This window comes from Dendrobates tinctorius, unplaced genomic scaffold (genome assembly GCF_039654945.1).
Source record: "Dendrobates tinctorius isolate UK_male_01 unplaced genomic scaffold, ASM3965494v1 ptg000206l, whole genome shotgun sequence".
NCBI classification, from domain to species: Eukaryota; Metazoa; Chordata; class Amphibia; order Anura; family Dendrobatidae; genus Dendrobates; species Dendrobates tinctorius.
In genome coordinates, this window is record NW_027361873.1 from 3,452,755 (window position 1) to 3,479,814 (window position 27,060).

The 27,060-nt window shown below is 44.4% G+C and overlaps 1 protein-coding gene across 1 annotated transcript in view; it reads right to left on the reverse strand.

Annotated features, from left to right (window-relative positions):
- Positions 1-1,680: 1,680 nt before the first annotated feature.
- RASAL1 (RAS protein activator like 1) overlaps positions 1,681-27,060 on the reverse strand; it is a 270,898-nt gene continuing 245,518 nt past the window's right edge. Inside the window, exons 18-21 of the mRNA XM_073554111.1 lie at positions 2,705-2,840; positions 2,506-2,626; positions 2,207-2,277; positions 1,681-2,115 (exon numbers count right to left, since the gene is read on the reverse strand). Of these exons, the coding sequence (XP_073410212.1) occupies positions 1,994-2,115; positions 2,207-2,277; positions 2,506-2,626; positions 2,705-2,840 (450 nt within the window). The 3' untranslated portion in view covers positions 1,681-1,993. The remainder of the gene's footprint in view (positions 2,116-2,206; positions 2,278-2,505; positions 2,627-2,704; positions 2,841-27,060) is intronic.

The following is a 27,060-nucleotide window of genomic DNA, read 5'->3' on the forward strand; positions in this document are numbered from 1 at the left end:
CAGCACCTCCTGCTGTTGTGCTTGAGACATGGCCAACTGTCTTAGTATTTCATTCATCTTGTCCGCAGGCTTAAGTTGCAGTGTTGCAGGCCTGATCACCGACATATAGCACGCTTTGTGGTATGCCTCACTTCACATTGCCCGCTTTCTCCACCATATGTAGTGCCTCAGTGTCCACGCTGTGCAGTGACCCAAGCAAGTTCAAAACAAAGCGTGTTTAATGTCCAAAAACTCACACAGTGCACAGCACGCTGTATCCTCCGGATTGCAGTCGGGAAAACAAAAGACAGTCCGGGACCAGTTGCCGTGAGCGATCGAAATGCCGTGTACGCAGGTGTGCCAGACCCTTTGGTTCTGCTTGGCCCTGTGTTGCCTCACACAGGGAGTGCTCTGCAGACCAACTGCTCTGTCTGCTTGAAAGACAAAAGCTGACACACCCAAACTCTTCCTGCAGGGTTTTTTTTTTCCTTCACTCCACTCTGGACCGGACCCCACTACCTTCCTGCAGTCCGTTTCAAAAATAAAAGCCCATACTGGGTTTTCCTGGACAAGCTCCTTGGTCAAAATACTGTAACCTGACCAGGTTCAAACTTACTTTTATTCTGCCTTGTGGCTCACAGGCACCCTACTGTGACCACAAGGCACTCCAGTGGATGTAATACGCTTCTGAGCGCATCCTGGGGGCACATAGTGACCCTCACATATGACTCCGGTCACTGCCTCACCCTATTTTCCCACTCAGACCAATGTTATTCAGTTGGGCTGTTCAAACGAAAATTTTCGCAACATGCATTAGTCTCTTCTGTATTTCAGATGAAATTCATCTATTCAAGTCTATGGGTGGGCAGAAAAAAAATTGGATCCTATACCTAACGAATCATCCATATAGCATCCGATTTTTATAGATACATTGTATTTGGTCCCACATGGATGACAATGCAGATGAAAAATTAAAAATTATCTTTTCTGGTTGAAAATGAGATGATTTTTTTTATATGCTCGTGTGAACTTTGTGAAACAGGGCCACACCTGTCCAGAGGTTGTGTGCGGTATTGCAGCACAGTCCCATTCACTTCAATGAAGCTGAATTGCAATACGCAACAAAAACCATGGAAAGATGCAATGGTTTTTCTGGAAAAAAGTATCCATGTTTTTCTAATGTGACACTCATGGTTTGTACTTTCATGGTTAGTTGTCTGAATATCATGACTAAAATTATACTGTGAAAAATATGCGTCTTGAATAAAGGCAAAACCTAAAGAAATAACAGAAATTGTTTTCACTAGCATACATAATGAACGGTACTATCCAACCTTATTGACACAGTACGAGATCCCTAAAATTAATTCCTTAGCATTGCTGAACTACCTTTGCTATGGTACCTGCTGACAAGACTGATGCCATTTGTGTAGCTGACAACTGTAGATAAAACCTCTCACCGGGAAGTGCAGGTGATGTATATGCTACACTCTCTAGAAAGAAAACTAGGTTGTGGCAAAGTGCTGGTCACACAATGATAAATGATGGTATTTAAAACATGCCCGACTCAGGCCTACAGGGACAACGTTCAAAACTGCTGAAAAATTCACTTCCATTTCCACCAAGAAAGCAAATTAGTTATGACTTTGTGGTCCTCCCTTGAGATAGAATACACATAAAACAGGGCAAAATTTCTGCATCGTTTGATTTTTTTTTTTTTTACATTTTATTGTTCGGAATCAGGAACCTCAAAAAAAGTACAAAAATCAGAAACTTGGCCAAGTGATATCAGCAATAAAAAGGACTCAGATATAGAACAAGGTTATAATGAACTGTGGTCAAGGTAGTAACGTAACTTGAAGCTTGTTGGACCCAATGCAAAATCTCCAACACGGCCTCCAACTATCAAGGGTATTTAATAAAATTGATCTTCGCCTGTGGGTCAAAAGGAACTTATGCCTCCCCCCGAGGCTCCAGGGCAACCTCTGCACCAACTACAGTTTTGCCCCTAGTTCTAGGCACATTGGCCGTGATTAGGCATGTCCTCTCGCTCTCTCCTCTCAAAGGCCTGGTGCGCTTTTTCTAAGTCCTCAATCACTGTGAGCAACCGTCTACCTGGGGAAGATGGTGTGGTACCTGAATGAGACAAATGAGAGAGATACAAACGTACATTACTCATAAGATACTACTTTGAAGTAACAGGATAATCACAGAGATGATACTCTACCTTTGTCATTGTGACCTATAGATTCTGGCTTTCCCCCAGCTGCACATTGTGCCCCATCCAAATACTTATTCCTAATGTAAAAAAAGGAATCCAAAGATCAAACGTTTCACAGACAGCACGGAAAGCGTCAGGCTTGGAAAAATATTCGGCCTACTTTACTATTACTGTTACTATGATTTTGCAGATAGTTGCGATATACAATAAAAGACCAATTATGATTAAACCATGCATGACCAATTGCTGACTTGAAAGTAAAGCCAATCTTTGGTTAGAATAGAAGAGTAGATGTATTTGCAGACCTGAGAATGTCCTTTACAGACAGGAGATGTCGATATAGAACCTGAGCCTCAGCGTCAGGATCTAAAGGATCACTCCAGTCCCCCAAAGTTACAGCCAAATGTGTACGACTGCAGCCACGAACTGTAAAACAGACAAAGTACAACCCATCTGAAAACTAGGAATGTGCAGTATATGTTAAACTGTATATATGCTTATTACCTGTACGTTCGTTTTGCAGGCAGCATGTCCAGTGTGCGTTACGGTAGGCCCCAGGGTGATAGGTTGGCAACAAGCGCTGGTTACATAAGCTGACTTTGCGCACTGCAGACAGCCATTGATTCAGGTCATTTACATTCTGTTTGTGCAGAATAAATTATAAACAATATTTAATTTGTCTCATACAATCTGATCACCTACAGTTGTGGTCGACAGTATTGGAATCCCTGAATGTTTAGTAGGCTGTGAGATAGCTGCTTAAATAAAGTATTTAGTGGAGCTACTTGGATATACATATATATATAAATTCTATGTTTGATACAGAAAAATATAAGACACAAAAATATCAAATAAATATCTGACTGTTAAAAAGGACACAAAAATGAAAACTATGTCAGGACACAATTAAGGGCACCCTTTGTTCAGTTTCAAATAAAGGACAAAATCAGACAAATGGCATGTGCACACATTCGGTATTTGGAGCAGACATTTCTGCACCAAAAATGCATCTCTTGACATGGAAAACACTGTTTAAAATTCATGCGTTTGTATGCGGTTTTAATGTTTTTTCTTATTAATTTGAATGGGCGATTCAACTTACCTGATTATGAAAAAATGTACATACTGCAGAATTGAAACTGCTTCAAATCTGCAAGGAAAAAATTAGCAACGTGTGCCTGCGGTTTCAGAAATCTTATGAGAATGTCCAGTGTTGGACCTGTGGCCAGTATGGGCATCATGAAAATATGGAGGTGTTCATCCCGCCTCAGGGTATGTGTATATGTTGAGTATTTGCAGCAGAAATTTCTGCACTGAAATGCTGCACTGTACAATACCAGCGAAGGGAGTGAATCAGTTTCTTTACATCAGTCACAATCCGTCGGCTCGATGGATCCGTCGCAGATTGTGAAAAACTGATGCGACGGATCCGTTTTTTCATCTGTTACTTCCGTTTTTCGACGGATCCGTTTTTAAAAATGCCCATAGATAGATAGATAGATAGACAGATCTATAGATAGATAGGTAGAATACATAGATATATCTATCTTAGATATATCTATGAATAGTTATAGATAGATAAATAATGACAAGGCCGATGTTTATCAATGAACAATGTTTTATTTAAAAAAAAAATGACGTGGGGTCCCACTATATATTATAGCCAGAAAGGCTACGCAGACAGCTGCGGGCTAATATTCATAGCCTAGGAAGGGGCCATGGATATTGGCCCCCCCACCTACAAATACTAGCCCGCAGCCACCCCAGAAATGGCGCATCTCTGAGATAATTACACAGATAAAGAAAATGGTCTGAGAACACCAGAAATGCTATTATAACCAAGAACAAGCAGTCAAAAGAGTGCAAAAACTATCTCCAAAGATCTGGGCATCCCAGCTTTATCAGTTTGAAGACTTGTCAAGACATTTGCTACTTGTGGAACAGAAAATCTAATAAAAACCCAACAACAATAATGGGTATAGGTACACTGATAACAATTGCACCACAATATCTCCCCGGCAGCAGGCGCACTGTCTGGGTGTTATGTTTGACACCAATCTCTCCTTCACATCCCATATACAATCTCTTGCCCGCTCTTGCCGCTTACACCTAAAGAACATCTCTAGAATCCGCCCTTTTCTCACCATGGAAACAACAAAAACCCTCACTGTAGCATTGATCCACTCCCACCTGGATTACTGCAACGCTCTATTAATTGGCCTCCCCGTCACTCGACTACCCCTCTCCAGTCCATACTTAATGCAGCAGCCAGGGTCGTCCATCTGGCTAATCGGTACTCGGACATGTCCGCTCTTCGGCAGTCATTACACTGGCTGCCCATTCATTATAGGATCCAATTCAAAGTACTTGTTCTCACCCACAAAGCTCTCCACGGTGCGGCACCCCCCTACATCTCCTCCCTCATTTCTGTCTATCTGCCTAGCCGATCGCTGCGCTCTGCAAACGACTTTCGACTAACCTCTGCACTAATCCGTACCTCCCACTCTCGACTCCAAGACTTCTACCGTGCTGCTCCTATCCTCTGGAATGCTCTACCCCAAGAAATTAGGACTAACCACAATTTGCATAGTTTTAGGTGCTCCCTCAAAACACATTTGTTCAGAGCGGCTTATCACGTTCACTAATCAAAGTCATTCTATGTGTAAGTGTGTGTGTAGCCCATTCACTATCTCCATCCATCCTTCACTCCCTCAAGATGGCTGGACCATCATTGTAAATATACAATTGTAAATACACCCCTGTACTTTGTATCTCCCTCACCTCATGGTAGATTGTAAGCTCTCACGAGGTTATTTCGTCTTATTTTGCTTTAATTATTGTATTGTTAACGTTGTTACTTATGACTTGTGTTTTGAAACTGTTAAACTGTAAAGCGCTGCGTAATATGTTGGCGCTATATAAATAAAAATTATTATTATTATTATTATAGAATCATATAGAAGAATATTCAGGATTGAGAGTCCTCAGTAGTTGATACCTTTAATGGCTAACTGAAAATATGGTAACAAATTGCAAGCTTTCGAGACTACTCAGGTCTCTTCATCAGGCTGCACTAATACAACATCTGAAGAATCACATATTTATATACAAGACAGCACAGAAATAACGCAATAGATAAGACAAGTGATGTGAAGCAGAATTGTCATTATGGGAGAGGGTTAAACATAAATATTGGAGCAGTTCATAGATAAGGAGCCTGAAAGTTTTATTGCCCTCTGATGGGGTCTAGTTCTGTGTTGTGATGACCCCAGGAGGTCTGAAGAGCAAATTCCTTAAGGCTGGTTTCACACTTGCGTTTTTTTGCCCTGCTTTTTAGCGAAAAAAAACGCATGTGTTTTTTCCCCTATACTTTAACATGGGTGCGCATATGTGCGCATACATATGCGCACGTACGCGTTTGTATGCGCATGCGTTTTTTTGCTCGGGCGCACAAAATGCATCCTGTTGCATTTTTTGTGCGTCCGACTTGCCCCCAAAAAACGCATGCAATGCGTTTTTTTTACAGCAAAACACCCATTAAAGTCTATGGGTGCGCATACGTGCGCAATGTAATGTGCACGTATGCGCAAAAAACGCATGCGGTTTTTAAAAAAATGCAAAAAAACGCACACAAATGCATGATGCGTTTTTTTCATGCGTTTGTGTGCGCAAAAAACGCGCAACAAAAAAACGCAAGTGTGAAAGTAGCCTGACTGATGTAAAAAGACATAAATCCATGCAACACATTCATTCCTGCACTGAATGTGTCGAAAGTTCAGGTCAGACTGGACACCTCCACCGGGATGCAACCCTCATTTGGATAAATACATAGACTCATTCAGACATTTGATAAAATCCACCATCATAGACACGAACAGGAGACAAGCATCCAACATCAGTGCCCAGGAGAGAAAGGCTATACAGTCTCTGAAAACCAACAAAGAAATCATCATTAAACCTGCTGACAAGGGAGGTGCAATAGTCATGTTGAACACATCAGACTATATGAAGGAAGCAAACAGACAACTGATGGACACATGCTACTACAGATAATTGGAGTCGGATCCTACACAGGACTATTACAAGGAACTAAACAAGTTGGTATCTGGTCTACCTGACGGATCCATAAGAGGCAATGACCTGATACCAGAGAGTCCAAGAATAGGGACATTCTACGTGCTTCCCAAAATCCACAAATCAGGAAATCCAGGGAGGCCGATTATTTCATGTGTGGGCTCCCTTACTGAGCAGGTATCTGAATGGGTAGAGGGTATTCTTAAACCCCTGGTAAAGGATACATCCAGCTACATTCAAGACACAACTGACCTATTGAATAAACTAGCAGCAATATGTCCTCTACCAGAAGGAACCTGTTAGGAATCTGTGTCCTGCCATACTTATGCAGAGATCCAGATCCTCACATTTGTCTCCAGAGGCTAAGTCCTTTCAGCCAGCTTTCGCAGTTGCGACGTCTCGCACCTCTTTTTCACGGTAGGTCTTGACTGAGTAGTTCTGACATTTAAGACTACTCCTGTGACCCTTTATTACCATGTGGCTGTTGTTCTGTGGCTTAAACAGACACAGCGTTTTTGTGTGCTTTAAGGTTGCGGCTCTGTGTCTTTAACAGAGCTTGCTTCAGTGCACTCCGGGTGCAGTTAACCCCGTGCACATTAATACCATAGTGCTCTGCCTCTCTAGCAGCAGTCATATCACCTGCCGCATGGTGGACCCCGAGTGGCGAAGGCAATTTAATTATTATTTTTTTTTAGTGCCTTCCGCCACTCCTAACATAATACTAACGCCAGGATCTGGCTAGAGATGGCAGATCAGCAGCAGCTGTTACAGCTTGTGCGTCAGCTCAAGGCTCGTCTTGCTACCCTTGAGAGGTCTCTCGCAGCTGCGTAGGCTATAGATGCTGCCGTTCAGGAGGCACTTACAGATGCGGTAGGACGTATGTCTATGTCCGTCCTTGCACTGACAGTTACCCACCTCCCGTTGCCCGATAAATATGCTGGGTATGGCGCCTCCTGTAGGGGTTTTATCAGCCAGTGCTCGATACACCTGGAGCTGCTGGCTGCGCAATTCCCTACGGAGCGGGCTAAGGTGGCTTTTGTTATCTCCCTACTGTCGCGCAAGGCGCTGGAATGGGCTACGCCTCTGTGGGAGCATGGTGACCCCGAGATTCGGTCCGCGGCTAACTTGCTAACTGCCATCAGGCAAGTTTTTCTCGGTCCTCGGGTCACGCATGATGCGTCCCTGCAGTTACTCGCCCTTACTCAGGGGTCACTCTCGGTTAGCCAGTATGCCGTCCGTTTTCGGACACTGGCATCCGAGTTGGAATGGTCCGACAAAGCCCTAATCCCCGTTTTTTGGCGAGGTCTAGCGGAGCATGTGAAGGATGCTCTCTCTACTAGAGAGATTCCCACTAGCTTGGAAGAGCTAATCTCAGTCTCCTCACGTATCGATCTCCATTTTACGGAGCGCGGTATGGAGCATGCTCACTCCAAGCGCAAATCTGTTTCGGCTCCAAAATTTTTTGTAGCCCTTGAGCTAGACGAGCCGGTGGTTCTACCCCCTGAGCCCATGGAAGTGTCTCACACCAACTTTAATACAGTCTCAGACCCGGAATCCATCTGCGGTTGTCACTATGTCTGTGCGGTTTCTCCGGAAGCCGGTTCCCCGCAAAGGTTGGAGTCTGAACCGGCTATCGAGACCTTTGTCCCTCCTCATCTCAGGGCTCAGGTGCTCTAACACGCATCTAACACGCACCACCATCGGGGCTATATGCAGGTCTCAAAACTGTTGGCTGATGCGTATTGTGGCCCCATAGAGCTCGGGACATGAAAAAATTTATTCAGGCTTGCACCTTACAGTCATGGCCAAAAGTATTGACACCCCTGCAATTTTGTCAGATAATACTCAGTTTCTTCCTGAAAATTATTGCAAACACAAATTCTTTGGTATTATTATCTTCATTTAATTTGTCTTAAATGAAAAAACACAACAAGAATTGTCCTAAAGCCAAATTGGATATAATTCCACACCAAACATAACAAAGAGGGTGGACAAAAGTATTGGCACTGTTCGAAAAATCATGTGATGCATCTCTAATTTGTGTAACTAACAGCACCTATAACTTACTTGTGGCACCTAACAGGTGTTGGCAATAACTAAATCACACTTGCAGCCAGTTGACATGGATTAAAGTTGACTCAACCTCTGTCCTGTGTCTTTGTGTGTACCACATTGAGCATGGAGAAAAGAAAGAAGACCAAAGAACTGTCTGAGGACTTGAGAAACCAAATTGTGAGGAAGCATGAGCAATCTCAAGGCTAAAAGTCCATCTCCAAAGATTGTTCCTGTGTCTACCGTGCGCAGTGTCATCAAGAAGTTTAAAGCCCATGGCACTGTGGCTAACCTCCCTAGATGTGGCCGGAAAAGAAAAATTGACAAGAGATTTCAACGCAAGATTGTGCGGATGTTGGATAAAGAACCTCCACTAACATCCAAACAAGTTCAAGCTGCCCTGCAGTCCGAGGGTACAACGGTGTCAACCCGTACTATCCGTCGGCATCTGAATGAAAAGGGACTGTATGGTAGGAGACCCAGGAAGACTCCATTTCTTACCCCGAGACATAAAAAAGCCAGGCTGGAGTTTGCCAAAACTTACCTGAAAAAGCCTAAAACATTTTGGAAGAATGTTCTTTGGTCAGATGAGACAAAAGTAAAGCTTTTAGGGCAAAAGCATCAACATAGAGTTTACTGGAGAAAAAAGAGGCATTCAAAGAAAAGTACATGGTCCCTACAGTCAAACATGGCGGAGGTTCCCTGATGTTTTGGGGTTGCTTTGCTGCCTCTGGCACTGGACTGCTTGACCGTGTGCATGGCATTATGAAGTCAGAAGACTACCAACAAATTTTGCAGCATAATTTAGGGCCCAGTGTGAGAAAGCTGGGTCTACCTCAGAGGTCATGGGTCTTCCAGCAGGACAATAACCCAAAACACACTTCAAAAAGCACTAGAAAATGGTTTGAGAGAAAGCACTGGAGACTTCTAAGGTGGCCAGCAATGAGTCCAGACCTGAATCCCATAGAACACCTGTGGAGAGATCTAAAAATGGCAGTTTGGAGAAGGCACCCTTCAAATATCAGGGACCTGGAGTAGTTTGCCAAAGAAGAATGGTCTAAAATTCCAGCAGAGCATTGTAAGAAACTCATTGATGGTTACCGGAAGCGGTTGGTCGCAGTTATTTTGGCTAAAGGTTGTGCAACCAAGTATTAGGCTGAGGGTGCCAATACTTTTGTCCGGCCCATTTTTTGAGTTTTGTGTGAAATGATCAATGTTTTGCTTTTTGCTTCATTCTCTTTTGCGTTTTTTCATTTAAGACAAATTAAATGAAGATAATAATACCAAAGAATTTGTGTTTGCAATCATTTTCAGGAAGAAACTGAATATTATCTGACAGAATTGCAGGGGTGTCAATACTTTTGGCCATGACTGTATGTGCTCAGCCTAAACCTCCTAGACAGAGGGTGGCGACATCTGCCGACACGCGGCAGCGTGCCTCTGTCATTCTCGCTCCTACTATCTCCCACGTGTCCCTCTTGAAATCTGGTGACCTCGGTTCCTCTGATGCCTTCCAGGTGTCTCGGGTTACTGTAACCCCTACCTGGACACCAAGCTCGCTCTCGGACGAGTTTGAGCCCTATGCCACCGTAGGGCACAGGGTATTCGCCCGGAGGGCTCGGGGAGGAGGGGGCCTTAGGAGGGGGGGGGGTAATGTTAGGAATCTGTATCCTGCCATACTTATGCAGAGATCCAGATCCTCACATTTGTCTCCAGAGGCTAAGTCCTTTCAGCCAGCTTCTGAGCATGCTCCTGGAATGAGCTCCCATTGGAGTTCAGGGGTCAGGTGCTCAGGTCCTGCTCCTGATCCCATTGGCTTAGCTCAGGGCTCTATAAAAGGTGCGCATGGCTGCTATGCCATGCGCTAGTATTTTCATACTGCTGCTGTATGTATGGTGACGGATGCTTGGACTGGTGACTGACTTATTAAGAAACCCTTTCCCTCTGATAATACGATTGTGTGAGTGATTGGGCAGCCGCCAGTAGCAGCTCCAGCTATTCCTGTCTCAGAAGCTAGCGTCCTGCATCGCGCCAGCGATATCGCAGTGTCTCCGCTGAGGCTCCGTTTACACCGCGCTGCGATTGCAGTTCCTCGAGCGTTCGCAGTTGCGACGTCTCGCACCTCTTTTTCACGGTAGGTCTTGACTGAGTAGTTCTGACATTTAAGATTGCTCCTGTGACCCTTTATTACCGTGTCGCTGTTGTTCTGTGGCTTAAACAAACACAGCGTTTTTGTGTGCTTTAAGGTTGCGGCTCTGTGTCTTTAACAGAGCTTGCTTCAGTGCACTCCGGGTGCAGTTAACCCCATACACATTAATACCATAGTGCTCTGCCTCTCTAGCAGCGGTCATATCACCTGCCGCACGGTGGACCCCGAGTGGCGAGGGCACTTTAATTGTTTTGTTTTTTTTAGTGCCTTCCGCCACTCCTAACAGAACCATCCTGGCCACCATGGATGTGGAATCTTTGTACTCTAATATCTAATATCCCACACCAGGATGGATTAAATGCCTGCAAATTTTTAATAATAACAATAATAATCTTTATTTATATAGCGCCAACATATTCCGCAGCGCTTTACAGTTTAGCAGTTTCAAAGCACAAGTCATAAGTAACAACGTTAACAATACAGTAATTAAAGTAAAATAAGACGACCCTGCTCGTGACAGTTTACAATCTACAATGAGGTGGGGGAGATACAAAGTACAGGTGTGTATTTACAATGATGTATTTACAATGATGGTCCAGCCATCTTGAGAAGGTGGGGGACAGAGATAGTGAATGGGCTACATACTCACACTTGCACATAAAATTACTGATTAGTGAACGTGATAGGCTTTTCTGAATAGATGTGTTTTGAGAGAGCACCTAAAACTGTGCAAAGTGTGGATAGTCCTAATTTCTTGTGGTAGAGCATTCCAGAGGATTGGCGCAGCGCGGAAAAAGTCTTGGAGTCGGGAGGTGCGGATTAGTGCAGAGGTTAGTTGAAAGTCGTTTGCAGAGCGCAGCGGTCGGCTAGGCCGATAGACAGAAATGAGGGAGGAGATGTAGGGGGGTGCTGCACTGTGGAGAGCTTTGTGGGTGAGAACAAGAACTTTGAATTGGACCCTATAATAAATGGGCAGTCAATGTAAGGACTGGCGAAGAGCGGACGCGTCCGAGTACCGATTAGCCAGGTAGATTACCCTGGCTGCTGCATTAAGTATGGACTGGAGAGGGGAAAGTCGAGTAGCGGGGAGGCCAATTAATAGAGCGTTGCAGTAATCCAGGCGGGAGTGGATCAATGCTACAGTGAGGGTTTTTGTTGTTTCCATGGTGAGAAAAGGGGGAATTCTGGAGATGTGCTTTAGGTGTACGCGGCAAGAGCGGGCAAGACATTGTATATGGGATGTGAATGAGAGGTTGATGTCAAACATAACACCCAGACAGTGTGCCTGCTGCCGGGGTGTTATTATGGTGCCACCCGCGGAGAGGGAAATGTCAGATTTAGGGAGGTTAGTAGATGGTGGGAGCAGAAGAAGTTCAGTTTTTGAGAGGTTAAGTTTCAGATAGAGAGCGGACATGACGTTGGAGACTGCGGACAGACAGTCACTGGCGTTCTGTAGTACAGCGGGGGTAAGGTCGGGGGATGACGTATATAGTTGTGTATCATCAGCATAAACATGGTACTGAAAGCCAAATCTGCTGATGGTCTGTCCAATTGGGACCGTGTAGAGAGAGAAGAGAAGGGGGCCAAGGACTGAGCCCTGAGGTACCCCGACAGCGAGAGGATGAGGAGATGACGTGGAGCCAGCGAACAAAACACTGAAGGAGCGGTCAGAGAGATAGGAAGAGAACCAGGAGAGAGAGGTGTCCTTAATGCCTAGTGACTGGAGCCTATGGAGTAGGAGACGGTGGTCAACAGTGTCGAAAGCTGCAGAAAGGTCGAGAAGAATGAGCAGAGAGTGTTCACGGTTACATTTTGCTGTCAGAAGGTCATTGGTCACTTTGATGAGTGCAGTTTCCGTCGAATGTAGGGGTCGGAAGCCAGACTGTGAAGGGTCTAGGAGGGAGTGAGTGGAGAGGTAACAGGTAAGGCGGCAGTAGACTAGGCGCTCCAAGAGTTTAGAGATGAAGGGGAGATTGGAGACTGGTCTGTAGTTGTGCAGGATGGGTCAAGAGCAGGTTTCTTTAATAATGGAGTAATGATAGATGTTATGATGAGTCACCGAAGGAGGAAAAAACAAAATACCAGCTAAGTCCAGAAAAACCAGAGAGGTTGGCAGCTATCGGATTGCAGACCCCTGAACCTATCCACAACAACTAGCAGTAGCCGTGGGGGGTTCCTTCGGTGCCCTAGACCCCTCGATCACAGCCGGAGAACTATATAGCCTAAAGACAGAAAGGGGAAAAACTAAACTGCCCCAGAGCAGACCCCAAAGCAATAGGCAGCCCCCAACATATAATGACGGTGAAGCAAGATGAAAACACTAACACAGATAGAAAGATAGGTTGAGCAAATGATGGGGCCCAAGCTAACTACATAGGACAGAATAGGAAAGCTGCTGTCTGCCATCCGCAAAAACCCTATAAAAATGAGTCAACCGACTGATAGGAAAAACAGGCCCTGAAGTCGCTAGGCTTCAAAAGACTATATCAGCACTCAGGTATATTCTGAAGACAGAGCAAAAGATCAACAGATCAGAGACAAAAATGGAATTCAGCTCACCCCCGGCCGGGGATGGCAGAACTCCCAAAAAACAAGGCAAAACAAAAAACAAAACTGAAGAGTACAAAGCAGAGCAGAAAAACTTAGCTTTGAGATGCAGGAATCAGACTGGTCTCCAAGAATCCAGCAGGAAAATCACCAGCCAGGAAGAAGGGCGTCGGCAGCCTTATATCCAGTCCTCAATTCCAGCCACCCAGTCATCATCTAGCTGCCCAGGTGTCTGATAATCAGCATCACTACCTTCTTTCACCAGAGGAGGGAGTTCATCAGACCTCAATAGTGAAGGGAAAAATGAACTCACAACAGTACCTCCCCCTTGAGGAGGGGTCACCGAACCCTCATCCATGCCACCAGGGCGATCCGGGTGAGCCCGATGAAAGGCATGCACCAATCTTTCGGCATGAATATCAGAGGCAGAGACCCAGGAATTATCCTCCTGACCATAACCCTTCCACTTAACCAAATACTGGAGTCTCCGTCTAGCCAGACGGGAATCCAGTATCTTCTCTACCTCATATTCCATGTTACCTTCAACCAATATAGGGTCAGGAGGTGCCACCACAGGAACTACTGGTTCAACAAACCTTTTCAACAAGGACTTATGAAACACATTATGAATTTTAAATGTGACAGGAAGAGCCAACCGAAAAGAGACCGGATTAATAATCTCCAAAATCTTGTAAGGTCCAATAAATCTAGGCTTAAACTTAGGAGAAGCCACCTTCATAGCGATATTTTTTGATGACAACCAAACCAGATCACCCACCTTAAACTGGGGACCAACGGTCCTACGCCGGTTGGAAAACCGCTGGGCCTTTTCCTGGGAGAGAGACAACTTATCCACTACTTGGTCCCAGATCTGGTGCATTCTCTCCACCACAGTGTCAACACCTGGGCAGGCAGAAGGCTCCACCTGCCCTGAAGAAAATCGAGGGTGAAAACCAAAGTTACAAAAAAAAGGTGACATCAAAGTGGCAGAACTAGCTCTATTATTTAAAGCAAATTCGGCCAAGGGCAAAAATGAAACCCAATCATCCTGATCGGCAGAAATAAAACATCTCAAATACGACTCCAAAGTCTGGTTTGTTCTCTCCGTCTGCCAATTGGTCTGAGGGTGAAACGCAGAGGAGAAGGACAACTGAATTCCCAGCTTTGAACAGAAAGTCCTCCAAAATCTAGACACAAACTGAACTCCTCTGTCAGATACAATGTTCTCAGGAATCCCGTGCAAGCGAACCACCTGTTGCAAAAACAAGGGCACCAACTCAGAGGAAGATGGCAACTTAGGGAGTGGTACAAGATGGACCATCTTAGAGAATCTATCACAAATCACCCAAATAACAGTCATTCTCTGAGAGACAGGCATATCAGAGATAAAATCCATTGAAATATGGGTCCATGGCCTCCTGGGCACCGGCAAAGGCATCAACAAGCCACTAGAGCGAGAACAAGGTTTAGACCGGGAGCAAGTCCCACAGGACTGCACAAAATTCCTGACATCGTGAGACAAGGCGGGCCACCAAAAAGACCGACTCACCAGATCTCTAGTACCAAAAATACCTGGATGACCAGCCAATGCAGAGCAATGAACTTCAGACATCACTCTCTTCCTCCACTGGTCAGGAACATACAACTTTCCACTGGGACAACGCTCAGGTTTTTCCTCCTGAAACTCTTCCAGAGCACGTCTCAAATCGGGCGAGATGGCAGAAAGAACTACCCCCTCGCATAAGATGGTAGCAGGCTTAATCACAACAGGAGAATAAGCAAGAAAACTCCTAGAGAGGGCGTCTGCCTTGACATTCTTAGTGCCTGGAAGAAAAGAGACCACAAAATCAAAACGTGTGAAAAACAAGGCCCACCTAGCCTATCTAGGATTGAAGCGCTTGGCCGACTCCAGGTAAATCAAATTCTTGTGGTCAGTAAGGACCACGACTTGGTGTTTGGCTCCCTCCAACCAATGTCTCCACTCCTCAAATGCCCATTTCATGGCCAACAGTTCCCGATTCCCCACATCATAGTTACGTTCGGATGGAGAGAACTTTCGGGAAAAGAAAGCACAAGGATTCATTTTAGATGTCACAGGATCTTTTTGGGACAACACCGCTCCTGCACCAATCTCAGAAGCGTCCACCTCCACCTGAAACGGGAGTGAGACATCAGGTTGCCGCAAAACCGGAGCAGAAGTGAATCTTCGCTTCAGCTCCTGAAAGGAAGAAACAGCCTCCGGAGACCAATTCAGCACATCAGCACCCTTCCTAGTCAAATCCGTCAATAGCTTGGCAATACCAGAAAAATTAGCTATAAATTTCCGATAAAAATTAGCAAAACCCAAAAACTTCTAGAGGGCCTTCAAAGAAGTGGGCTGAACCCAATCATAAATGGCCTGTACCTTGGCCGGGTCCATTTCAATAGTTGACGGAGACAAAATAAATCCCAAAAATGAAATCCTCTGTACCCCAAAAAGGCATTTCGATCCCTTGACATACAGGGAATTCTCCCTCAAAATCCGGAACACAGTCCGAACATGTTCCACATGAGTGTCCCAATTCTTGGAGAAGATCAAAATATCATCCAGATAGATAATCAAAAATTTATCCACAAAGTCTCGGAATATATCGTTCATGAAGCACTGGAAGACAGAAGGGGCATTAGTGAGCCCAAAAGGCATCACCAGGTACTCAAAATATCCCTCCGGAGTATTAAACGCAGTCTTCCATTCATCCCCATGCTTAATGCGAATAAGATTATACGCCCCCCTGAGGTCAAGCTTGGTAAACCAGCAAGCACCTTTAACTCTGGAGAATAGATCAGAAATCAGGGGTAACGGATACTGATATTTAACAGTAATTTTGTTGAGGGCATGATAGTCAATACAAGGCCTTAATGAACCATCCTTTTTAGCCACGAAAAAAAACCCAGCACCTAAGGGTGAAGAGGATGGTCTAATATGACCCTTCTCCAATGCCTCCTTAATATAGGATCGCATAGCCTTGTGCTCGGGTACAGATAAATTGAAAAGCCGACCCTTGGGGAATTTACACCCCAGGTTCAGCTCAATTGCACAGTCATAACTCCTATGAGGAGGCAAAGACGCAGACTCATTCTCACTAAATACATCATAAAAGTCAGCCAAATAGTCAGGAACATCATGCGACTGGGGAGAGGTGGAGAAAACAGGAGCATCACTAAGGGCACACCGACAACCCCAACTCACCACAGACAAAGATTTCCAATCCAGAACTGGATTATGGATTTGCAACCAGGGAAACCCCAGAACAATGGTATCATGCAAATTATGCAACACCAAAAATCTGCAATTTTCTTGATGGTCTGACATTACCACCTGGGTCCAAAACTGAGGTTTACTCTTTGCCAAAGGAGTAGCATCAATATCCCTCAAAGGGATAGGCGTCCGCAGAGGTGTCATAGGAAATCCACAACGTTTAGCAAAATCCAAGTCCATCAGGTTAAGAGCTGCTCCTGAATCCACAAAAGCCTTGGCGGAAAATGTGGACAGGGAGCAGATCAGAGTAATTGCCAGTAGAAACTTAGGTTGAACACCACCCACAGAAAATGTGTGTGCACAACGTTTCTCTCGTTTAGGGCAGACAGAAATAATATGCGGGGCATCTCCACAAAAAAAAAACACCTTATTACGCCTTCTGAACTCCTGACATTGCGCCCTAGACAAAACTCTATCACATTGCATAGGTTCAGACATTTTTTCAACAGGTGGCAACATCTCTCGTGTAGTTTTGCGTTCACGTAAACGCCGATTCACCTGAATGGCTAATGACATAGAATCGTCAAGACCAGAGGGAACAGGAAATCCCACCATAGTATCTTTTACAGTTGCAAGATGAAAACACTAACACAGATAGAAAGATAGGTTGAGCAAATGATGGGGCCCAAGCTAACTACATAGGACAGGATAGGAAAGCTGCTGTCTGCCATCCGCAAAAACCCTATAAAAATGAGCCAACCGACTGATAGGAAAAACAGGCCCTGAAGTCGCTAGGCTTCAAAAGACTATATCAGCACTCAGGTATATTCTGAAGACAGAGCAAAAGATCAACAGATCAGAGACAAAAATGGAATTCAGCTCACCCCCGGCCGGGGATGGCAGAACTCCCAAAAAACAAGGCAAAACAAAAAACAAAACTGAAGAGTACAAAGCAGAGCAGAAAAACTTAGCTTTGAGATGCAGGAATCAGACTGGTCTCCAAGAATCCAGCAGGAAAATCACCAGCCAGGAAGAAGGGCGTCGGCAGCCTTATATCCAGTCCTCAATTCCAGCCACCCAGTCATCATCTAGCTTCCCAGATGTCTGATAATCAGCCTCACTACCTTCCTTCACCAGAGGAGGGAGTTCATCAGACCTCAATAGTGAAGGGAAAAATGAACTCACAACAGATAGAGTGTTTGAAGGAGGATGGGAAAATGCCTGAGGAGAGGGAGAGATTAAAGATTGTAATTAGGTGAGTTGTGATGACTGGGGAGAGAGACTGGAGGAATTGTGAGGGAATGGGGTCGGTAGTGCATGTAGTTGGGCGAGAAGAAGAGAGGAGTCTGGAGACTTCTTCTTCTGTGATGGGATCAAATGTGGAAAGTGAGCCAGGGGAGATGCAGGAAGGGATGTGAGTCACAGCACTTGGTGGTTGGGAGCGGATTTCCTGACGGATATTATCTATTTTCTCTATAAAATGGGAGGCCAGGTCATTTGCACAAAAGTCTGAGATAGGAGCTTGTGCTTTTGGCCTGAGGAGGGAGTGAAAGGTGTCAAAAAGTTTCTTGGGGTTGTTGGCTAGTGAGGAGATCAGGGTGGTGAAGTAGGTCTGTTTGGCAAGGGTATAGGGCAGAGTTGTAGGTTCTTAGCAAAAATTTGAAGTGGATGAAGTCTTCTGGTGTGCGGGTTTTTCTCCATCGGCGTTCAGCACTCCTAGAGCATCTTTGGAGAAATTGAGTTTGCGATGTAGGCCAGAGCTGTTTTACTCTGTGTTTGGAGGTTCTGAGGGTGAGGGGCGCTACCTGGTCAAGAGTGGTTGTAAGAGTGTTGTTATAGTGATGAACAGCCAGATCAGGACAGGAAAAAGAGGAGATTGGGGACAGGGAAGATTGTAGGGAGTCTGAAAGTGTTTGAGGGTTAATGGCTTGTAGATTTCTGAATGTGTGATAGGTAGGAGTGTGCTGGGGTGGGCGAGGATTTGTGAGCGTGAAGGAGAGAATGTTGTGGTCAGAGAGGGGAAGCGGTGAGTTATTTAAGTAGGACATTGAGTAAAGCCGGACAAAGACCAGGTCAAGGGTGTTACCGTCTTTGTGTGTCGCAGAGGTTGAGAGCTGTGAGAGGCCAAGAGTGGTGGTTAGTGATAGAAGCTGGGATGCAGATGTGGAAGTAGGGCTGTTAATGGGGATGTTGAAGTCTCCCAGGATAAGAGTTGGTAGTTCTGAGGACATTTAGTGCGGCAGCCAGGCTGAAAAGTGGTCAAGGTAGTGGGTGGGTGAGCCTGGGGGCCAGTATATGACCGCTACGCTGAGGGAGAGGGGACGGAAGAGCCTGATGGTATGGACCTCAAAAGAAGGGAATGAGAGTGATGTAACTGGGGGGATGACCTGGAAAGTGCATTGTGGGGACAGGAGTATGCCGACTCCACCACCAGGTCTGTTTGTGGGTCTCGGGGAATGAGTGAATTGTAAGCCACCATAGGAAATGGCAGCAGGAGAGACAGTATCAGAATCCTGAATCCAGGTTTCAGTGAGGGCCAACAGATTAAGAGAGTTGTTCAGAAAGTAGTTATGCAGGAAAGGAAGCTTGTTACATACAGACCGTGGATTCCAGAGGGCACAATTGAAAGATGGAGATGAAGGAGTGCAAGTAATATTAATTAAAATATTTTGGTTTTGATATGGGGTAGGGTAGGGGTTGAGGTTGGAGGATGGTGGACCAGGGTTGGGGGAGATGTCCCCTGAAATCAGTAGGAGTAAGAACATAAAGAGCAGGTAGTTATTTGAAATGTTAGCAGATTTTTTTGTTGAATGTGTTTGGGCAAGATGGACTGAGGTTTTTCAGGAAGGTGAGAAGTGCATGGGAGCTGTACATGGGAGAGGAAAGCATAGAGGGGCTGATGTGTATGAGTGGTGATGGGGGAGAGATGGGGCGGTGAATGTGGATGGCAAGGGAACACAGGAGGATAAAAATAAAGCACATGGCTAAAAATACAGCAAAGTGTGGGTTACCTGACTCCTGTCCTGACTAACTGTCATGGAGTAACTGTCTTGCGAGATGCTTAGCTAATGCGATGCTTTGCTTAATGCGTCCTGACCACTCACTTGCGTGCCCCTTAGAGTTAGTCTACATTTATACACCCCACTACAGGGCCAAGAGAGAGGGATTGTGGGAGGTGCTTAGTTTTAAATTTGCAACAGCTGCTCAGCACCTCTTGGTGTGCAAAAGATGATTAAAGAGCCAGTCCTGATTCCATCTCTACTCTAAAACACTTCTCCTGAGATAACATCTCCAGTGATCCCCCCCATGGATATACAGCAGTAAGTCCTGAGAACAATGTAAAGGTACTGTTACACTAAGCGATATCGCTAGCAATATCGCTATAACTTGTGACAGTACCTTAACAGATGAATTATAGCAAAGAAGTTGAATAACATGGTTACCATTCACACTGCTTGCTAACATTGAATGGAGATACATGCAGGCTGGTGCAGATCAGAAGTTGAATAATATGGTTACCATTCACACTGCTTGCTAACATTGAATGGAGATACATGCAGGCTGGTGCAGATCAGAAGTTGAATATGGTTACCATTCACACTGCTTGCTAATTCTTCATGGAAAACACAGGGAATGGTGCTGATTCTGTGGTAAAACTCACAAAATTTATCCTCACCCACAATTACTTTGAATTTGACAATAAGATCTATTTACAGGAGACTGGCACAGCTATGGGAAGTAAAATGGCTTCACAGTTTGCAAATCTTTTCATGGCCAAGCTTGAAAGTGACTTTTTGTCTCCTCATGTCCCATCAGGCCTCTGGCCTACTACCGCTTCATTGATGATATTTTAAGCACCTGGACGGAGTCTGAGCAACAGCTAAAGACGTTCCACGAACAGTTTAATCAATTTCATTCCACCATCAACTTAACATTCATCTACTCCAGCACTGAGATGAACTTTTTAGACACCATCATTAAGCTAAAGAACAATGAAATAGAGACATCCCTGTATCAGAAGCCAATTGACCGTCCAATATACCTTAAATGGGACAGTTTCCATCCAAAACACATAAAAACTCTTTTGTCTACAGCCAAGCCATCAGATATAATCGTATATGTTCCAACCCCATGGATAGAGACAAACACCTCGGTCGCCTCAGGAAGACCTTTTTGAATCAGGGCTACCATCCAAGAACAACTGAAAACCAAATTACAAGAGCTACCAGAATATCAAGGAATCACCTGCTACATTACAAAGCTAAAGAAGAAAATATCCGGGTGCCTCTAGTGGTCACCTACAATCCAAATCTAGAGGTGCTCAGGGGAGCTGCACGGAAATTACAACCTTTGCTGCAAACAGATGCCCGATTACAATCCATATTTCCAGACTCCCGACTGGTGTGTTTCAGGCAGCCCCCAAATTTAAGAAGCATAATTGTCAGAAGCTCCCTGTCCTCTCCAACAGCTGCAGGAACCTTTGCTTGCAACCAGAAAAAATGTAAAACCTGTTCATTTATAATGACCACGGACAAGATAAAGATCCCCAACTCACATCAGGACTACAAGATCGCAGGTACGTTCAGCTGCATCACATCTAATGTGGTGTACTTAATTATTTGTACTAAAAGTCCAACTGGGGGTCTGTATGTGGGGGAGACGGCAAAAACTGAGAACAAGGATGAATTCTCATCGTCACACAATGAGAAAAAAGAATGGATCTACCTGTGGCAAAACATTTTTGTATCCCTGGTCATAACATGATGGAATTTAAATTACTTGTATTAAAAGGTAACTTCAAGTCTCATAGAGAGAGAGAAGAATCTCTGAGTACAAATTTATGGAAACTTTCGACACATTCAGTGCAGGAATGAATGTGTCGCATGGATTTATGTCTTTTTACATCAATTAAGGAATTTGCTCTTCAGACCTTCTGGGGTCATCACAACACAGAACTAGACCCCATCAGAGGGCAATAAAACCTTCAGGCTCCTTATCTATAAACTGCTCCAATATTTATGTTTAACCCTCTCCCATAATGACAATTCTGCTTCACATCACTTGTCTTATCTATTGCGTTATTTCTGTGCTGTCTTGTGTATAAATATGTGATTCTTCAGATGTTGTATTAGTGTAGCCCGATGAAGAGACCTGAGTAGTCTCGAAAGCTTGCAATTTGTTACCATCTTTTCAGTTAGCTATTAAAAGGTATCAACCACTGAGAGCTCTCAATTCTAAATATTCTTCTTTCTACTGGCTAACACGGGTCAAAGATATGTATCTTTCCTGTAGAATCATATAATCATTCACAGTAATAATCTTTGGGATATCAAGATGTGTATCAATAACCAGTTACTCGTAAAGCATAACTTGTAATACGAAATGACTGATCTTAGATGAGACTGTATGACGTGACATATCATATTTAATTTTCACAGGGTTTGTTAAGATGTGGTCCTAGGTAATACTGAATATCGCCCTACTGTAATATGTACCATATTTCATATTTAACTTAGGGAAGGTACAAATGTAAAGAGGAAAAAATCTGCAAATACATTGTGAACCACGAGAAAAAAAAATAGTCTCAGGGTAAATGCACACAGAGTTTTTTGGTGGTGCGGATTTTGTATTAAAATCCGCAGGACTAAAGTCCTTCGGTTTATCTGCGGATTTGCCTGCAATTTTGCCCTGCGGTTTCACACCTCATAATGGATGAGGTGTGAAACCGCAGAGGTTCTGCACAAAAGAATTGACATGCTGCGGATTGTAAACCGCAGCAAATCCGCACGGAAAAATCCGCAGCATGTGCACAGCGTTTTTCAGTTTACCATAGAAAACAATGGTACTGTACAACGCACCTAAATCTGCTGCGGACCCGCAGGGCCAAAACCGCCGCGGATCCGCAGCAGAATCCGCACCGTGTGCACATACCCTCAAGCACCACAGAGAGTGTGACGTGTAGGATAGTGTCAGCAAACATCAAGCATCTACTATTCAGATTCATAGTGCATATTATTTACAGACAATAACAATTTAAGTGTAAAACTCATAACACATACAAATAAATCAAAAGCTGGTAACTGTTCTTTAATATATCTCAATGTTCCAGAAGTTACTAATGTGATGCTCATGAAACAGTCAAGAACTTTCTAGGATCTAGTGGAAAAAGTAAAATTAAGGAGTGGACCATTAAAAAGATGATTCTAAATGTGTAAAAAAAAACCCCACATACAACGAACAAATAATTTCAGGGGGAGCTAGAGACATCTAAATTCATGGTTTCAACAGGCACCATAAGCCACACACAAACAACACTTGGCTCTATGATTGAAAGCAAACAAGGATCCCAATGCATAAAATAAGAAATATAAAAAAGTGTCTGAATTTTGGCAAAAGTTGCATAGAGAAACTTGAATCTTTCTGGGAAAATGTTCAATGGACAGGCTAAATCAAACTAGAAGCTCTTTGATAATGCATGCCATCACTAGGTTTATAGACAAAAATCATGCTTTTGAAAGAAAAGTGCCGCCTACCTACTGTGAAACAAAGTGGAGGATCTATAATGTTGTGGGGCTGCTGTGCTACCTCTGGATCTGGAGTCCTTGAACATCTTAGGCTATGTGAGAGTTTTTTGAGCTGGTAAAAAGCAAAATTTTTTTCAAGCAGAAACAACAGTTTTTGGAAGAGTTTATTTGCTGGGACATTCTTTGCTGCCTTTTGATTAGACAATGCCTAATTTGGAGAGTTTTCCTTCAGGATCTGCTTCAAGGAAGTCCAAAATAATGAAGGAGAACAGCATCTCATCCAGGTTGAAAACATATAGACGTTTATTTCGCCATGACAAAATGCGACATTTCGACCATCAAATGGTCTTTTTCAAGCATTTGATGGTCGAAACGTTGCATTTTGTCATGGCGAAATAAACGTCTATATGTTTTTCACCTGGATGAGATGCTGTTCTCCTTCATTATTTTGGATTTCATGATGTCCAACTGGGTCTTTGGACTTTGAACGTGCCTCTCCTGGATCCAGAAGTTGCTGTCTGCCATTTCCTCTTTTATGCCTGCTTCAAGGAAGTGACATGCACCTTTTTTCCCACCAAACTACGTTCCTTAAAACTCCTTCAAAAATAAAAGCTAAAAATACCTCCTTTGGTGTCCCAAATCAATGAATCAATCAATACAGGACGATTTTGCCTCCTCACTAGTTTCACTTTACATAGAACACTGTTCAGCGTGTGTCTGGGGGAGGAGCAGCTGCTCTCTGCACTGAGGCTGCTAGCAGGGGAGGATTTGTTACTGTGTGATGAGGGCTTCTTCATGTGGATGGGGAGGGCCTGTAGCTATGGAGGGTGGGGTTGTTGCTATAGAGGGCATGTTTGGAGTAGAGTAGGAGGTTACGACTAGTTCTCATTTCAATGCCATAACACCCCACCCCTTGGACGTTCTGTTCAGAATATCTAGAAAACTGTGCAAACTAGTGACAGAAAGTAAATTACTTATTGTCATAATTCTGCAGCCCAGATATGTACTGAGATTATGTGAAAAGCCCGGACAACCCTTTTAAGTAGAAACAAATGGGTCCTACAAGCAGGATAATGACCCAAACTACACAACCAAAAGTATACAGAAAAAGAGTTAAGAAGGAAAAGATGGGCTATTTAAACTGTCATTCAATAAGTCCTGATATGTAGACAATTGAAAATGTTTGGAGAGAGCTGAAATCTGGTATTGGGGAAAAGGAACTCAGCAAACATTCAAAAGCGTGAGAGAATTGTAGTGGAAGAAGCTACAAGCAGACAGGTGCAAGAAGCTCAAAGATGGCTAAAAAAAACATTAGAGGCTGCCTGTTTCGCCAGAGGCTGTCCAGCCAAGTGTTATGAAAGGGCTCCTTTAACCCTGTCCATATCATATAAGATGTTTCTTCATTATTTTTTTTCCAATTACTGCATGTACAGTATGTTGCCAGGTCAACTTTTTTGTTGAATGTATTTGGACATGCTGGTAAAATATTCCAGTGATACTCGTTTGCATATATCCACGGAATACTGAAGATTTAGCGCCCGATTCATGGTGGTCTTGTTGAGGGGGCATGCTGGAGTCAAATGCTTCTGATTGATAAAGAAGTGCTTGCCTTGCTTGCATGGGTTAACATTTATGCACATTTAATCGAAGTACATTTCATCAAAGTACTTGGCAGTTATACCATGGGAGAATCCAACTGTTAGGGACGGCGGAACGCACTAAATAATAATAATAAGTGCGTTCACCGCCCGGGGTCCACCGTGCAGAAGATGTTACACTGCTGCTATGTAATGGCAGACGCGCTATATGGTGGTATAACGCACGCGGGTTGAATGTCACCCGGAGTGCGCTGGACGATCTCTGTTCCCTCACAGAGTCGCCGAGGAATTAAACACAAGAGCTGAGCCTGTTGACGTCACAGGACTCAGAGGAATGCACGCACGGTATATGGTCACAGGACTTGGCCCAAGACACAGAGTCCACGTCTGCCTAGATCTACCATGCGTGCGGCGTCGCAACCGTGGACGCCAAGAGGAGCTGCAGACTGCAGCGTGGCGACAGACACTGCCGCTATACGACAATGCCCGGTAGCTGGCGCACTGTCGGACGCTAGCACTGTGGAGGATGCGTATTGTGGCCTGTAGCTTGCCACTGACTGGCGCTGACTCTAACACTAGTTCCCATACACACTCGTAATATCAGAGGGAGGGGAATCTTAATGAGTCATTTGCAAGTCCATACCTCAATCATCATTCACACAGTTAGCAACTAGAGTCTATACTAGCGCATGGCCGAGCGGCCATGCGAACCTTTTATAGCCAGGACTTTCCGGAAGCTTCCAGATCCCTGAGACGGACCAATCAGATCTGGAGAAGGACCTGTGCATGTGACTCCCAATCTCCAATGGGAGATCACCTCGTGAGCATGCTCAGTGGAGCGACGGAAGGACTTAGCTTCTGGAGTGACTTGCTGCTGATCAGCCTGCGCTGCTATTGCTGGCCCAGAGGTGGCAGCAACAGCCAGACCCACAGAGCTGGTCTGAGCAGAGCGTCGGGAACGACGGGGCTGCTGAGCAAGCTCCTCCGCGGTCAATGGAGAATGGGAGACCACAGAATGTGAGGCTCTGGATCCCTGCTGTGCAGTTGCAGGAACCGGACGCCTAACACCAACACACATCTCTATTCTCTTCATACAGGTAATTAGCTCAGTCAACTCTTGCACTGATCCATCCTGCATGTGTTCACTCTATTCTATGTCAACAATCGGACCCTCTACAATCCAGCTTCTGCTTTTTACACTCTACTGAAACTACCCTCACTAAAGTCTCTAATGATCTACTAACAGCTAAATCTAATGGTTACTTTACTACTCCATGCCAATTCTCTTGGATCTCTCTGCAGCATTCGACACTGAGGATCATCAGCTCCTCCTCACTATGCTCCGCTCCATCGGCCTCAAGGACACCATTCTCTCCTGGTTCTCCTCCTATCTCTCTAAATGCTCATTCACTGTATCTTTTGATGGCTCCTCCTCCTCTCATCTTCTCCTTACTGTTGGAGTTCCTCAAGGATCGGTTCTAGGCCCCCTTCTCTTCTCTTTGTATACTGCTTCTATTGGTCATTCAGTAGATTTGGTTTCCAGTACAATCTCTATGCTGATGACACCTAATTATAGACTTCTTCTCCTGACATCACGCCTGCCTTTTTAGAAAACACCGGTGATTGTCTTACCGCTGTCTCTAACATCATGTCCTCCCTCTATCTGAAACTGAACCTGTCAAAAACTGAACTCTTTGTGTTTCCTCCTCCCTCTACTAATGTACCAATGCCCAACATTGCCATTTCTGTGCTTGGTTCCACCATTACTCCCCAGCAACATGCCCGCTGTCTTGGGGTCATACTTCATTCCGAGCTTTCATTCACCTCCCACATCAGATCACTGGCTCACTCTCACTATCTGCACCTCAAAAACATTTCTAGAATTCGACCCTTTCTTACTTTCGACTTTGCAAAAACTCTTACTGTATCTATTATTCATAGAATCATAGAATCATAGAATCGTAGAGTTGGAAGGGACCTCCTGGGCCATCTGGTCCAACCCCCTGCTCAAAGCAGGATTCGCTAAATCATCCCAGTCAGATGTCTGTCCAGCCTCTGTTTGAAGACTTCCATTGAAGGAGAACTCACCACTTCTCGTGGCAGCCTGTTCCACTCATTGATCACTCTAACTGTCAAAAAGTTTTTCTAATATCTAATCTGTGTCTCCTCCCATTCAGTTTCATCCCATTGCTTCTAGTATTTCCTTGTGCAAATGAGAATAAAGTTGATCCTTCTACAGTGTGACAGCCCTTTAGATATTTATAGACAGCTATTAAGTCTCCTCTCAGTCTTCTCTTTTGCAAACTAAACATTCCCAAATCCTGCAACCTTTCCTCATAAGACAGGGTTTGCAGACCGGTCACCATTCTGGTCGCTCTTTTCTGAACTTGCTCCAGTTTGTTGATGTCTTTTTTAAAATGTGGTGCCCAAAACTGGACACAATATTCCAGATGAGGTCTGACCAAAGAGGAGTAGAGGGAAATAATGACTTCACGTGATCTAGACTGTATGCTTCTGTTAATACATCCTAGAATTGCATTTGCCTTTTTTGCTGCTGCATCACACTGTTGACTCATATTCAGTCTGTGATCTATTAGTATACCCAAGTCTTTTTCACATGTGCTGTCACTTAGCCCTATTCCTCCCATTCTGTATATGCTTTTTTCATTTTTATTGCC